We start from the raw sequence: 16,072 nt of genomic DNA on the forward strand, positions 1-16,072 counted from the left end.
ACCTGCAATTTAAGGAAATTGAATTTTTATTTGTTATCATTTTTTATATCCATGACTGTGGTTCTCTTACCATCAATATCTTCATAAGAATCATATGAATACTCTTTTGGAATCACTACAAAATCTGTTGCATCTAAGATAGGATTTTCTCCAAAAAAATCACCAGTCAGCATGACTTCCACCTCCTGTTCTATCCGCTTCCTGGACTGACATTTTATGACAACTACAGGAGAGAAATATTTCCAGTTGAGATGGAAGAAAATGAATTATGTCATGAAAAATATCCTTTTGCATACTTTGACTTATTGTGTCTGGCATTAACACACACATACACACACACACACACTCATGCAATATCTATATACAATGACATTTTGGAAACAATTAAGAATATTAAATAATATGTAAAAATAGCATGACAGAGATTAACATGGAAGATATATACTAGATTACAGAAGATCATATTAGGATGTAAAATTTGATTCAGGAACTCACCTAGTCATATCAATAATTCAACTGGTGGTCAGGAACACGTGAATTTTTCAGCTATCTATATGTTCATTATGGCTAATATCACTCTACCTACATAATAACACTACAGCAAATACCTTCAAATAATTTAAAAAAATAAGTTCTGTAACATTTATTTTGTAATAACACTTCAAAAATATTTCTTCTTTATTCACATGCACCTTAAAATTCATATTTAAATTATTTCAGTGAAATATTTTGATTTTCTTTTCTAAACTGTTTTTAAATTTACAAAATACACTAACAGTTAAAAATAAAATTGTAATGAATTATTTAAAATTAATGTTAAAATGTAATTATAATATTAATTTAATATACAGCATTAAAAGTTTATATATATTTTTAAAGATTTATTTATTTGAGAGAGAGAGAGAAAAAGAGAGAGAGAAAGCACAAGTGGGGAGAGGGGCAGAGGGAGAGAATCTTCAAGCAAACTTCCTGCTGAGCGGGGAGCCGATGCAGGACTGGAGCTCAACGCAGGGCTCCATCCCACAATCATGTTCTGAGCCGAAACCAAGAATTGGATGCTCAATTGACTGAGCCACCCAGGCACCCCTGAATCATTTTATGTATCTATATCTATCTATCTATCTATATATATATAATTTCAATGTTTTCTTATATCAAGTACAGAAGAAGTTGTCAGTGATCTTGTAAGAAACCAAAATATTGTGTCTATATACAACTACTAATTACACAATGGAATATTAATGAATTCCTTTGGCATTAGCTCTATAATATCATGCGGCCAAGTATACTAGAGGCCATCTGAGTCTTGATTTTGGCTCAGGTCATGATCTCAGGGTTGTGAGATCAAAGACCCGTATCAGGCTCCACACTCAGCAAGGAGTTTGCTTGAGATTCTCTCTCTCCTCCCTCTGCCCCTCCTCCCCTCTAAAAATAATAAATAAATCTTTAAAAAAGTATATATATATATATATATATATTAGATGCTATATTTTTATCAATTCAGATGCACATAAAACCTAAATTTAATATAGGGGATAAAAGGGAATCATAATATAAAAATCTTTTAATATGTATTACACTATACTGTTGTGGCATCAATATTAATATATTCATCTAAACTGTACAACTGGATAATGTCCTCAGATTTATGTTTTTTCACATTACACACCACATTTATAAATATCTAACATAAATTTATTTTTAATTCTAAAACGTACAGGTTGATATTGAACATTTTGAACTTAGAATAAGTAGTGAAATACAAGATGTAAATGAAGAGGGTTGAAATGATTGAGGAAAATGTACAGGCTTCTCTGGTTTTAATTAGCTTCAGCCTTAAAGCATTAAATTGGAAATTAGTGTGATCAAAGTTACAGTTAGTATCATGTCACCAGGCTTGTCCTCTAAGACCTTCGGAAATTAGTGCCCTGGCAATGTACGGATTACTCAATCACAATGGATTCGCATTCCGTTGTCTTCACACTGCGACAGTAGTAGAATCCTTTTCCAATTATCTGCCCCAACGGATAGGAGCAAATAGGAATACACACAAAGAAGAGGTGGCTCACACAATGACAAGTACCCCGGGTTTAAGAATAACCTGAGCGACAGACACAGAAAAACAGAAAAGGAACAGTAAGCATCGAAGGTGAAGCAGCTGAGCAGGGAAGGCAATAGGTTCTGTCTGATGTGTTCATAAGAATGAAGGATGGACTGTACAGAAAGTAAGCAATATGTATTTATATAATTGTACTCATTTTTTTTCTCGAGGGCATTTGTAGATGAAGAAAATAATTACTAGAATAGGCTTTAGACTTCTGCTAAAATGATTTAATCACTAGTACACAATCTGTTTCAGAACACTGATGTTACTACTGGGTTGTGCTAAAGCAACACATGCTATTTATAGAACTCACACTTAGTTTAAAAATCAAATAATTACCAAGAGAAGTGACTTGATGGAAAATGCCTTTTTGTTTCTGCAGCATGTTTAACTTTCTTTGACGAAAATGGTGCAAGAAATGTACGTTTTATGTTTTCACAGGCTTTGTTTCAGACTGAAAAGAATCTGCTTTAGATCTTTAATCTGGGAAAAACAAAACTGTGTCTGCAGTCAACATGAGCAATGTTGCTGTTGGTATTTCAACAGAGTAATGTCTAGGGTTTATTACATCACTTTGATCACATGAGTATATTATAAATTTTGAACCGTTCAGCTCCATGGAAAGTATACAAACAATTATCTTCCAGAAGGAAATAAAAGAAACATTTTGGCATGTTTGTGAAGCATTCAGAGGATAATTTAGTATATTTGAAACATTTTATGTGTTGATAATTTTTTAACTTAAGAGCAAAAATACTTCAAGTACGACAAATGACATTTACTGTCAAAGGTACTGCTAGATATGTGGATTTTAAAATTAAATGACATAAGGCAATATGTAACCTTGGCCTTCAGTGTATCTGGGGAAATGCTGTTATCCATGAGCAAAACTTACTATTTTCTCTTCTTCTGAAGTGTGGTGACATAATATATGGCAGTACAGGACTAACTCTGTTTCACTACCAAAGATCGGTACTGGAAGGAGAAGAAAAATTCAAAATTTCAAGACTTCTCTCAGGTCATCCGTACTGCTCAAGAGAGGGGCTCCAAAAGAGGTATCTCTTTGCCAGGCTGAGCAATTTAGCGTGACTTAGTTATGAAGAACTATGCGTAAGGCCTGGTAAGAGGTGGCTCTATGGATATCCAAGAGGAATTGCATTTCTTAGGCTCACTCTGGGAAGAAAATGGGAAAATCCAGGAATAGAAGAAGTGAGAAGAGTATTGAGGAAGGAGAACACACAGAAACTTGAGAGAAGTTTGCAGCAGGGGAAAGAAAAAGAGGGGTCGCTGAGAAAAAGAAAGGCATTTTAAGAGTAGGGATTTTCTGTTGTGTGTATGATAGGGAAGTGAACTTCCTTGAAAACTTCAGTACGTTCTGACTGGTTTTTGGATGACATCATACAAGTTTAGTGTCTGGGACAACAGAGAATACAGGGATCGGTATCCCCATAGGATAGTTCTTGGATGAGACTTAGAGCTACACAGAAGCTGGAATCTGGCAAATAAGTGTGACCCAAGAACCAAAGTACCTGGGAATCTTATAGACCTAGAGCAGGGCTCCAAGTACCCCACAGAATGCAGAATAAAGGGGCCTGAAGTTAATGTTATTTCTATCTTAGTTGATTTTGAGGTTTCACCAACAGGAAGAACAACAGGAAACGGTGTGGTTTGGTGGAAAGATCATTGGACTTACGATTAGGAGACCAGATTCAGTGCTGGCACTCCTACCAGTAGGGCTGTTCACTTCACGACTTACTTTCTCTGGACCTTAGTTCTCTTGCTTGGACAAGAAAAGATGGGATTAAAGGAGCCTCTAAGATCACTTAGAATCTTGGTGTTCTCTGACTCTAAAATATACGTACCTTGAGGGAATTTAGGATGTAGTGCTTGTGGAAGTCCAAGAATAGGGTATATCCAGTGTATTGCTTGGATTTCTCCACTTTCTATTCCCATAGTTCTAATGAGAAATTAAATTAGGAAGAGTGAACAAAAACAGGAACACTTTCAATATTAGCATAAAAGAGGAATATTCATTATTAACTTAATGGTATTTTAGCAAAGCTCATGAATTTAAACTTTGGTAGAGAGAAACTATGAAATACAAAACACTTTCTGCAAATGTTAGGAACATTTCAAAGCAAACCCTGGGAAATTATCATAAAGAAAAATGTAACACAAGGATCGTGAGATGTAAGTTAAAAATGAAGAACTTTTCCCCTGCTTTTAAAAGTTGGTATTGGTATTTATTGATGAGACTAAAATGTGATTAATCAGAGGCAATACAGTTCCTATGGGTTATATTCTAAATTGGACAGGCCAAACACAAAACACAAAAAATGCCATTAAGTACAGTGACAAAGAATTTACTTTTGGGGGTTACCCGTTAAAAGAAAGAGGGCATTTGTCAAAATATTCTAAGTCCATCATACACCATCAAGAGAACAGCAATAGTACAGAATGGTTCTGGTCATTGTTGAAAATGGGCTTTCCTTGTTAAAAATGAAACATTAAGACAGAGCAGGCAGGACAAGCTTCACGAGCACATGACTTGAGCAACAAACAGCACAAGGACCCCACACCTAGAATTGTTCCACACTTGTTTAGTACACCACTGTAACTGTCTTGAAATTCTCAACCATTTTTAAGGGAGGGCCCCCTCATTTTCATTTCACACCAGGACTCACAAATACATAGGCAGTCTTGACTGTTGGAAGGGTGAACATCGTGGCAGAATGGACACTAACGGGCTCACAGAAAAGAATTGTTTTAAATGTGAAGAAATATTTAACGAAACTATAAAAGCAGAGAAGACATACACATTTTGTATCATTATTGGAGTTTGCTTAAATTTCAGTGAAGCAAAGAGGGCACGGGCACTCTGTATCCTGGTAGCGACACAGGTAACGGTAGTAGTCATGGCGGCATTTCCTCAGGGTGTCATACCCACCTGGCACAGGGCCATCACTTGGTGAATGCCAGCATCACCAGTCCCATACTCTGCCAAGACAAGCTGCTTCAGGTTGTTCTCTAGAGATTTATTACTTGTCTCAGCAGTAACTATTTTCCCAGTCAAAAAGAGTCCCCTTGCATGTCTCTGATTCTGATTCATTGACATAATACTTAAGGTTGACTTGTTCATCACTCTGAACTTCAAATCCCTCTGAACGTCAAATGATACATACTATACCATATAACAAATGTATTTTCCTCTACCGAACATATAAATTTCAACACTTCAGAGAATATAAAATCATGAACTTTACATTGCATAACATAGAAAAGAAAGTGATCACGTCAGCGCCAGTCAAAATAAAATCATTTTCCTTCAATGTCTTTATTGAAAAGTTACCTTTTCATCTCTGTGCTCAATTCATCAAAATTGTCAATAGGCCAACTTTCTCTATTCGCCCTCATCATTTGAACAATGACCATTGTTCTGTGTAATTTCATAATGTGGGGCATAAATAACACTGGGATATCTATATTCCCTTTAGGAGGCAATGTGATTCCTGTAAAAAACACAAAAATAATTTTAAATGTGGTAAACATTTTCAGAATATAATTTTAACAGCCGAAAATAATCTCCTAATCCCCTTAACTGACTATCAGTTTTTCAAAATCACGTCTGAGCAAGAAAATGCTTTGTGCTAAATTATAAGCGCACTTCACTGGCTTCACTAATTTTCCTCAAATGCCATCAACCCTATTAAAAAACACATTTTATCCTGAGGCAAGAAGCTTCTCCTGATGACTCTGGAAGGGATGAGGAAATGTTGAAAGTGATGGCTTGGGTTTCCCAGAGTGATAAAAGAACCATGAAACCCACGAGTCTTTCCAAGTCTTACTACAAGATTTTATTTATTTATTTGAGAGAGAGAGAGAGAGAGAGTGCATGTGCATGTGCGCACGCACATGAATGAGATAGGGGAGGGGCAGAGGGAGAGGGAAAAGCAGACTCCCCACTGAGGAGGGAACCCCGGGCCACAATGGAAGACAGATGCTTAAACAACTGAGCCACCCAGGTGCCCCCCAAGTCTTAGACTATATTGTTATTATGTTATGTTAATCACCATACATTACTTAGACTACATTTTGCAAAAGCCAAAGTACAGCGATTTTTGACCCTTTTAATACTTTGTGTGTGTGTGTGTTTTTTTTTTCCCCTAGACCATAACAGCTCCAGATTTCTGCTTGGAGTACCAAAATTGTTACCAGTAAACTGTTCATTTATTTAACTGATAATCCACGAGGGAAGCCAAAGCTTATGTGTGAAGGAAAGGGGGATCCACTCCAGGTTATAAAAACCAGAAGACAGAAATACTGACAGCATTTTCTTTTGTTCTAATAAAATTCAAATTTTTCAACCTTTACATAAGAACCACCTGGAAAACTTGTTAGACAGGAGCCTGCTAAGCTCCACCTACAGATTCCGACTTATTCAGTCTGGGCTGGGGCCCAAAAGCTGCACATTTAAGTAGCTCCTTATGCATTCCGGAAGCACATGGTCATGTGGCCACACTTTGAAAAACAATGTGTTCTACCTATTGGACAAGTATTGAGAGGTTGGAAGCATGGTGAGCTTCTGGCTATTTAAAGCAGTGAGGATTTCAGAGGGATGGACGTCTTCCTTTATTTTGAAGAGTAACATTATTTCTTTTTTAATTTTATTTTATTATGTTATGTTAATCACCATATGTTACATCATTAATTTTTGATGTAGTGTTCCATGATTCATTGTTTGCGCATAACACCCAGTGCTCCACGCAGAACATGCCCTCTTTAATACCCGTCACCAGGCTAACCCATCCCCCCACCCCTCTCCCCTCTAGAACCCTCAGTTTGTTTCTCAGAGTCCATAGTCGCTCATGGTTCGTCTCCCTTACAAACGTTATTTCTTTATAAGAAAAGATTATTAACTATATTCTGGTTATTAAAATTCTTTGTTATAAAATCAATGATTTTCAAAGCCATTTTGTCTCAGCTAAGAACACTGTACTAAACTATTAAGAACATCAAGAAAGGAATCAGAAAACGGCCCCTCTGCCAAACATCCCGACTCAAAATTCTTATAAATTTTTAAATTTTAAATTTTGCTCCAGGAAATGAAAATGTTCTGTCTCATAGCATAGTTAATAATAGTTAATAATTAATATGATTACTACTTAATATTTATTGAGTACTTGCTATATCTCAGGCTCTGTGCTAAGTATTTTTCACACAATACCTCACTTCATTCTCAGAAAATCACTGCAAATTACACGCTACTATGTTTCTCACTTTAGAGGTGGAAAAAGTGAGACAATTGGTTAAAAGACTTGCCAAAGTCTCAGTGAAAGACTATGTTGCTTACTAAGATATCGAAACAATGTCTGCCATCTTCAACTTTGTCTTCATGAACTCTAGAGGCTTAATGAATCACTGCATTCAAATGGATAAAAGTAGCAAGCGGATACGATAGAGTTGGAATAGGAATAAAAAGAGCAAGAGCTGAGTCAGAATAAATCATCCACGCATCCCCAAGGAAATCAAGTTTAGAAATGATCATTGACCCTTACAAAATTCTATGTTATCACTAAAAATAGATTTCAGTATGACTAAAAATAAAACCTAGACATTTAGATGGTGTAAGGCGCCACGACAAAGATACAAAAGGGTAATTCATTGCCAACATCATGCTTTCTTATAATGTTTGAATTGAAAGTATGGAAAGACAATGCTGTGATAAGTAAGCCCATTTAGTTAACAATCCAGTAAACTATTTGTGGCTGTAACGTTTTACCGGGTCTACAAGTAGAAATTGTTCCCTGCTGAAGTGATTGTAAGTCTCCTTCACTGTTATTATATGTTTGAATAGTAAGAATCACTGTGCTATTATTAACTTCCATGAAATCACTGAAATGTAACATCGAAAAGAACTCTGAGAATTTATCAAACTCATTTTGTGTCTCACAACTGAGTTTTATTTTCTGTGGTTTTCCCATGATCCTGTGCAACACTCTGAGTAGAGACAGGAAAGCTGTCCTCACTTCTACCTTACAAAAAAATCTACCCATGTTTTCTTCTAATACCTATATGCTTTCATTTTTATAGTTATTTGATCCATTTGTAATTTATCCATACATATGAAAATGAAGAAGAATGTATCCAATGTTACTGATTTTCTATATGGGACTAATAATACAAAACCACTTATTTAAAAATTTCACTGACTTGAAATGCTACCTTCATGGCATGTCCATATATATTTTACTCTTTTTCTGGATTCCCTAGATTTCTTCAGTCTTTCTTTCTCTTCATTTCTACATGCCACATTGTTATAATCACAGGTGCTTTATTTTCTAGGCGGACTAACTGCCTCTTCCTCCAGCTCATTTTTTAAAAGAATTTTCCTACATTTGGAATGAACAGTTAGCTCCAGGAAATGGATGGGGTGGCAAATAGTACATTTAATAGAATCACCCTACATTTGTACTTTTGGGATAACTGACATTTTTATCTATTCATGATCTATCCAAGAGCAAGCATATGGCCTTTATCTTGTATTTCTCATCTGGGCATTGTATTAGGTGCTTCTAGGTTCTTGGAATAGCTTTGCGGCCAGTTTTAATTTTCAGTCTTGCTAGAGGCTTATTTCAGCATCTTCATATGTATTTAGCAGGAAGCTGAGAGAAACCACATCAGTTTTTTTCTATCTTCTGACAAGGTAATCCAGCTAGTATGATGATTATTATTCTCGTTAGGTTGATAAACATATTCTAAACTCAAAACATTTTCTGAGCTTATCTCTTTCTGTTTTATCCCATTTCCATATGGTAACCACACAAACTAACCACATATATATTTACTTTTTTCTATTACAGTTATCATTCTTCAAGTTCAAAACCCTAATAAGCATCTGGGGGGGAATGTGCATTTTGTTTTATATAATTAATTTTATGGACTTAAATATTTTATGAGAGGTATACATTTTTATAGAATTTTCAAAACCCTGATAATACTTTATGCTTAGTATCTGAGAAACATTACAAAGTGTGATATTACTGTTTTGCCTTTGAAATCTCCTATGGCCTTGTTGCACTTAACATTCAAATTGTATTCAGTATATTTTAAAACTGCTATTTTGATTGCTCTTTTGATTAAAGGTGTTAGAAATATTTATGCACTGATCTCTCATTTGAAATACAGAAACTGTACAATGCTTTAATGGCTATGAGGTTTCCTGCCTTCTTAGAAGAAAATCTTCTCAAGAGAGTAAAATGAGCATAATCCTCATTTTAGTAATGAAAGTATTTCATCCTGGGAGGTTCATTTTTAATCACTTTAGTGGTATGACATTACTGTTTTCCACAGCATAATTTCTAATATCTAGCATGGTAATAGGAATGGGCCATGTCAGGTAATCAAAGAGATACTAAGAAACATATTAGCACCCTAAGTCATGTGATTATTTTGGTTATTGTGGTTTATTTTAAATGAGCACAAGTTTTAAATTTTAATTTTAAATAAGAGTACAAGATGAACATGACTTATCATCAACCATCTTCAAACATGAAATCTATTCACTTTCTACTTGGATACTTTGTATTTTCAAAGACTGATTTCAAAAATCTTTAAATTATGACAAAAAAAATGGAAAGGAATTGTTAATGTGGTAGTTTGAAGAGGAGTCCTTTCATTGGTTCCTGTGGAGATGCTATGGGCTGAATTATGTGTGCCACTGCTCCCTGGCTGCTATTGATATGATGAAGCCCTGATTTCCTGTATCTCAGAATGCGACTATATTTGGAGTTAGGGCATTTACAGAGGCGGTTAAGTTAAAATGAGAATGTTAGGGTGGGCCCTGGTCCAATATTACTGGTGTCCTTATAAAAAGAGGAAATTCAGATACACAGACATACACCAGGAATATGCATACCCCAAAGGAAAGACCATGTGCGGACACAATGAGAAGGCAACCATCTACAAGCCAAGGAGAGACACCTCGGAAGAAACCAAACCCCTCAATTCCTTGATCTTGGACTTTTAGCTTACAGAACTGTGAGCAAATAAATTTATTTTGTTTAAGCCAGTTTTAATACCCAGTCTAGTATTTAGTTATTGCAGCCCTAGCAAACTAATCCATGAAATTATCTTTTCTTATGTTAGAGGCTAAAGCATGGGATGCCATTGAATTTGCTTACAGAAGTTCTAATTCCAGACTCTCAAAACATAGGGCAGGGGCGCCTGGGTGGCTCAGTTGGTTAAGCATCTGCCTTCGGCTCAGGTCATGATCCCAGGGTCCTGGGATGGAGCCCTGTGTTGGGCTCCCTACTCAGCAGGGAGCCTGCTTCTCACTCTTCTCCCTGCCTGTGCTCTTTCTCACTATCTCTGTCTCTCTCTCTCTCAAATAAATAAATAAAATCTTAAAAAAAAAAGAAACTTCTTTTAAAAAATACATAGGGCAGATAAAGAAACTTGACTCTGATTGCTATTTGGCTGCTATGATCACGGAAAAGCTAGGGATGAAGCATTCTACCCTTCCTACTTGTATCTTGTCGACTGAATGGGGGCATCTAACGAATAGCAAAAAGGACATTTCAGGGATTGTGTTTTCTTTGTTAAGGATTAGAGACTGTTGCTGTTTTACTCTATCTTTTGAAGAGCTAGCTAATGCTTGAGATTTAATGAAGAAGTTATCCAAAGAAGATACCATCAAAGGGATTAGTGTAGAAAAAGTAAGCACTAAGTTGAAGATCGTATTTACGAAAACAGATAATTGGGGAAAAGATACAAATCCATGCTTTTCAGAAAAAAAATGTTGTTTGGGGCATATAGTTTTAAAAGTAGATTTTGGAGTTATTCAACACAAATATGATTGCTAAGGTAAGTTTTACACCATGAACTAAGCACCTGTAAGTTGAAGTTTTGTGTTTGCTTTTTAAGTCTAAGAATTCATTAGCAAAAATAAAAACAAAGAAATGCTTAAAGCCTTTTCGCTAAGATCAAGTGTAGAAAATACTAATTTTAATGTAAACACTTCATTGCTGGCTCAAAATGAGTGAAAAATCCACTATCAGAGCCTCCTGACCAGATGCACAGTGAAGGAGAGAGTTTTCTATGATTAAAGGCCATCAAATACATGCTGCATAAGCCCCGACAATGATGAAAGAAGGGTTTTGAGTTTTACCTGAGTGTTTGGAATAGAATATCTTAATGTTCCTTCCAGCTCTAATATCCTATGATAACATTTTTCCTCATAAATAGAAAAGATAAATAAGATTCAAAAATTAATTTCAGGGAATTGAACATTTTCTTGGAAAGCAGCTAATTTTAATTTTAGTTAAGATCACCCACAGAAAATTCTAAGATAAAATAATGTCTAGTACTACAACTAATATACTTTATTGATCAATTACCACGTCCTCCTTGCCCCTGCACCATAATAAGTAGTGTGTGTGTGCACGTGCACGCATGTATGTGCGTGTAAGATCTCTCTCTTTACTTATAGGTATACTCTATGATATAGTGCAGAGCATGAGCTTTAGAAGTTTAAATCTTTGCTCTGTTATTTGCTAGCACTGAGAAAATTATTTCAATTTCTAAGTGAGATTTTCCTCTTATGAAAAAGCTAATATAATATACATATCAATATACATATCAAGGTTTTGCTATGGCAAAGATACTACTCCAGTTCCATCCACATAATACCATTTTGTACAGTATAACACTAATTCTACACTGTTTTATACTTTCACTTATTCATTTTCAGAAAGTGCTACGTGCCACGTACTATAATAAGCACTGGGGATAAAACAGTGAAAAAAAATGTATCCTCTGCTTTTCTGAGTCATGCATTCCAGAATGTGTTAGGGGGTGAGAGTAGGAGTCAAACAACAAAAAAATGTATTTGTATGTATGGTGTAAATAAAACAATAAAGGGTTAGAGAGTCATGTGGATGTTAATATAGTGAGGTCCAGGAAAGCTTCTCTGATAAGGTGTCATTTGCACAGAGCACCTAAGGAAGTTTGAGAAGCCTTGTAGACATCCATGGCGGGGACCATGGAGATAGCAAGTGGCTATGTGAACTGGATTTAAGGAGAGGTTGAAGCTGGGCCTATCAATTTAGAAGTCCTTAGAATCTCATGTGGGGCTGAATGAGGAGATCTCATCGGGAATGAGTGTGGCTAGAAGTGAAGACTGAGCCTTGGGCCTCCAGGAAGTTACGGGGACGGGAATAAAGGAGAAACACGCAAAAGAGAAGGAGGAGGACTTACTAGAGAGAGAGAAGGAGAATCAAGGAAGAATAAGTCCTGGAAGCCAGTTGTTTCCAAAACAGTGAGAGATCAGCTGTGTCAAGTAAAAATCATGATCTGGCAGTGTTAGGTTACTGATGAACCTAAAAAGAGTATCTGTAGGTGGATGGGGCATACAGCCAGATTAGTTTAGGTACAAAAGATAATGGTATAAGTGAGGACAGTAAGTATAGAAAACCTTTCACCATGTTTTGCAATAAAGAGGGATCAGAGAAATGGGATTGTGGCTGGGAAGGATAAGGGGTAAAAAGAGACATGTCTTTTAACATCAGGAGCTATTATTATAGCATGTGTATGTTGATAGGAAATATACAAAAACAGTTATTATAGAGAAGACAAAAGGGGAAAACTCCTGGAGAGTTCCATGTAGTTGAGAAGCTGTGGGATTCAGTGAACGAGCAGAGGGAGGGCCACAAGAGCACGGTATAATGGGAGGGAGAACTTTTCTGATATAATGGGAGGGAGAACTTTTCTGATATAATGGGAGGGAATGCAAGACACAGGGATGAAAATAAAATTAGGCTGGTTGGTATAATGGAAAAAGCAGACAATTAGACTCTGATTTGACTTTATATTCTTAATGAAATAGGAAGAATATCAGATGTGAGAAGAAGAGGAAATGCTGCATATCAGTGGTAGTTACCAAGTTTCAATTCACTGTAGGAAATTTTACTATAAGCAGATTTTACCAAAGGAAAATCATGTCCCACCAAAAGTTCATTATTTAAAATTTACTTATTTCTCTATTTTCCTTTCTCTCCATCTACTCATCTATACATCTATCAGCCATTCTACCTGTCTTAAAGGCCTATAATGCCTAAGCAGATACTAGTCTTCTCTCTGTTAGAACATTCACCTGCATTTCTGCAACTAAGAAAATTGCATTAAATGGAAAAAAAAAAGGCTCTGTGCCTTGGGCTTCATTTTACAAGCCCAGACATTATATAAACTATTTTAATAAGTTCAATTTCTGCTCTCTGTGTAAAAGTATTCTAGTGGTATAAGTGGGTCTAAATTTCAGGTTACAGAGACTTTTCTAAAAGGCAGGCACCCAGACAACTTTGCATAAGAAAAGCTGTAGCTTTGTGTTTTACAATAAAATCAGTAGCTTCACTAAGAAATCCACCTGCTGTATGCTGTAAATTGTAATTACAAATCTATGTGATTAGAACCTCTGCTTATTTGTGTGTTAAATTGGTCATTTGACATAATAGGAAGAGAAATTTTATTAAAAATGTGAAATCATGCTCAGCTGCAGACATAATTTAATAAAAATTCATGACAATTATCTGGAGACCTGGGCATACTTTACGTTAGGCAGCAGCACACATGGTAAATGTCACTAAACACTGAGCTCTTTTTTTTAAGGATTTTATTTTATTTTTACAGAGAGAGAGAGATTGAGAGAGAGAACAGTAAGAGGGGCAGATGGAAAGGAAGACAGAATCTCTAGCAGACTCCACACTGAGCGCAGAGCTGGGGCTCAATCCCATGACTTCGAGATCAATCCCATGACCCTGAGATCATGACCTGGGCCAAAATCAAAGTTGGATGCTTAACTGACTGAGCCACCATGTGTTCCTAAACACTGAGCTCTTAAAGATGTTCTCCAATTCATAAATAGCATTATTTAGTTTCAAAAACATATTACTTTTGCAAATAACATTTTTATTATTGATTGTCAAATTATACGATATAAGTTAACTAAAATCAACATGAAACAGCAATGATCTCTTATAAGGAAAAAAAGTGTCTCTTTAATAAATGGTAATGCTAGAACTCTGCTTATTTAACTGATTATTAGCAATCATATAAACATAAATGACACATAGTATATCTTTTAAGCAATAGATACTATAGATACCACAGTGTATATCTTTATCCTTTAGATTATTCTCTTATGATATTACCCATATACAATACAAAAAATTTGAAATAATTATAAAATCCAGTTTTAAGAAATGAAAGAGAGATCCCATGTACCCTTTACCCAGTTATCTCCCATGGTAACATCCTGTAAAACTATAAAACAATATAAAAACAAGAATATGTAGGGGCGCCTGGGTGGCTCAGTTGGTTAAGCATGTGACTTGATTTCTGCTCAGGTCATGATCTCAGGGTTGTGGGATCGAGCCCCATGTTGCGTTCATTGGGGAGTCTGCTTGAGATTCTCTCTCTCCCTCTGCCCCTCCCCAACGCATGCTCACTCGAGCTCTCTCTCTCTAAAATAAATAAATGAATCTTTTTTAAAAAAGGAAAAAAAAACCCTCAGAATATTTATATTGATATAGTCAAGATATAGAAATATTTCATCATAAGGATCCCTCTGGTTGACCTTTTATAGACACCCCTACTCGATCCCCTACTCCATCCCTGAATCATTACAACCACCAATCTATTCTCCATTTCTATGAATTTGTCACATCAAGAATGTTAAATAAGTGGCACCATATTGTAAGTAAATTTTTGAAATTGGCCTTTTCACTCAGCATAAGTCCCTGGACATTTGATCAAGTTGTGCTTATCAGTGCTTCATTGATAATTCCTTTCTGTTGCTGTACTTCATGTTATGGAAGGACCACTTTGTTTACTCATTCACCCACTGAAGGGCAACTAGGTTGTTTGCAGATTTAGGCTATCATGAATAAATATTCCATGAACATTCATGCATATATTTTTATGTAGAAATAAATTTTCATTTTTCTGGGATAAATTCCCAAGAGTGCAACTGTTGGAGGGTAAGTAGTTGCATGTCTGCTTTTACAAAAAACTACCAGTTTTCCAGAATGGCTGTACACCTTTACATTCCCACAGCAGTGTATGAGCATTTGTTTCTCTACATCTTTCCCAACACTTCATGATGTTTTTTTAGTTTATGTATTTGTGTATTTATTTAGTTTATTAGATGTATTTTTCAGTTTAATCATTCTAACGTGTTTGTAGTAAAATCTCATTATGGTTTTATTTTGCATTTCCCTAAAGACTAATTATATTGAACACCTTTCCATGTGCTTATTAGTCATCAGTATATTCTCGGTGAAATATCTGCTCATGTTCTTTAATCATGTTCTACTCTAACTGTATTTTTATTAGTGAGTTTTCTGTACTTTTTATATGTTCTAGATACTAACCCTTTATCACATGTTTTGCAAATATTTTCTCCCAGTCTGTAGTTTTCCATTTCATCATCTTCTCATGGGCTTTTACAGAGCAAAATATTTTAGTTTGATGATGCCCAATTTATTAATTTTTCCTCTTATGGAATTTGCTATTAGTGAAATATAAGAACTATTTGCTTAGCATTGTGTTGAGTTAAATTTGCATAAGGAATGATCATCTTTTTTAAAAAAGATTTTATTTATTTTAGAGAGAGAGAGAGAGCATGCAAGTGGGGGGGAGCAGAGGGAGAGAGAGAATCCCAAGCAGACTCTGTGCTGACTGCAGAGCCCAACTCAGGATTTGATCCCAGGACCCTGAGATCATGACCTGAGCTGAAATCAAGAGTTGGATGCTTAATCGACTAAGCCACTCAGGCACCCCAAGGTGTGAGCATCTTGACAGGAATTGCATTAAACCTAGATCAATTTGGATAGAACTGACATCTTTACTATACGATACAGTTTTGCAACCCATGAATACAGTGCATCTCTCTATTTATTTATGTTGTTTGATTTT

General features: G+C 35.7%; 1 protein-coding gene across 1 annotated transcript in view; it reads right to left on the reverse strand.

Annotated features, from left to right (window-relative positions):
• The window catches only part of CFAP47 (cilia and flagella associated protein 47), a 514,691-nt gene that overhangs the window by 49,390 nt on the left and 449,229 nt on the right, over window positions 1-16,072 (reverse strand). Inside the window, exons 58-60 of the mRNA XM_073901936.1 lie at window positions 5,454-5,613; window positions 3,967-4,061; window positions 71-223 (exon numbers count right to left, since the gene is read on the reverse strand). Coding sequence (XP_073758037.1) covers window positions 71-223; window positions 3,967-4,061; window positions 5,454-5,613 — 408 coding nt within the window. The remainder of the gene's footprint in view (window positions 1-70; window positions 224-3,966; window positions 4,062-5,453; window positions 5,614-16,072) is intronic.

The sequence above is a fragment of the Callorhinus ursinus genome, unplaced genomic scaffold (genome assembly GCF_003265705.2).
Source record: "Callorhinus ursinus isolate GAN/ISIS: 27379988/994484 unplaced genomic scaffold, GSC_fseal_2.0 scaffold16, whole genome shotgun sequence".
In the NCBI taxonomy this organism is placed as follows: domain Eukaryota; kingdom Metazoa; phylum Chordata; class Mammalia; order Carnivora; family Otariidae; genus Callorhinus; species Callorhinus ursinus.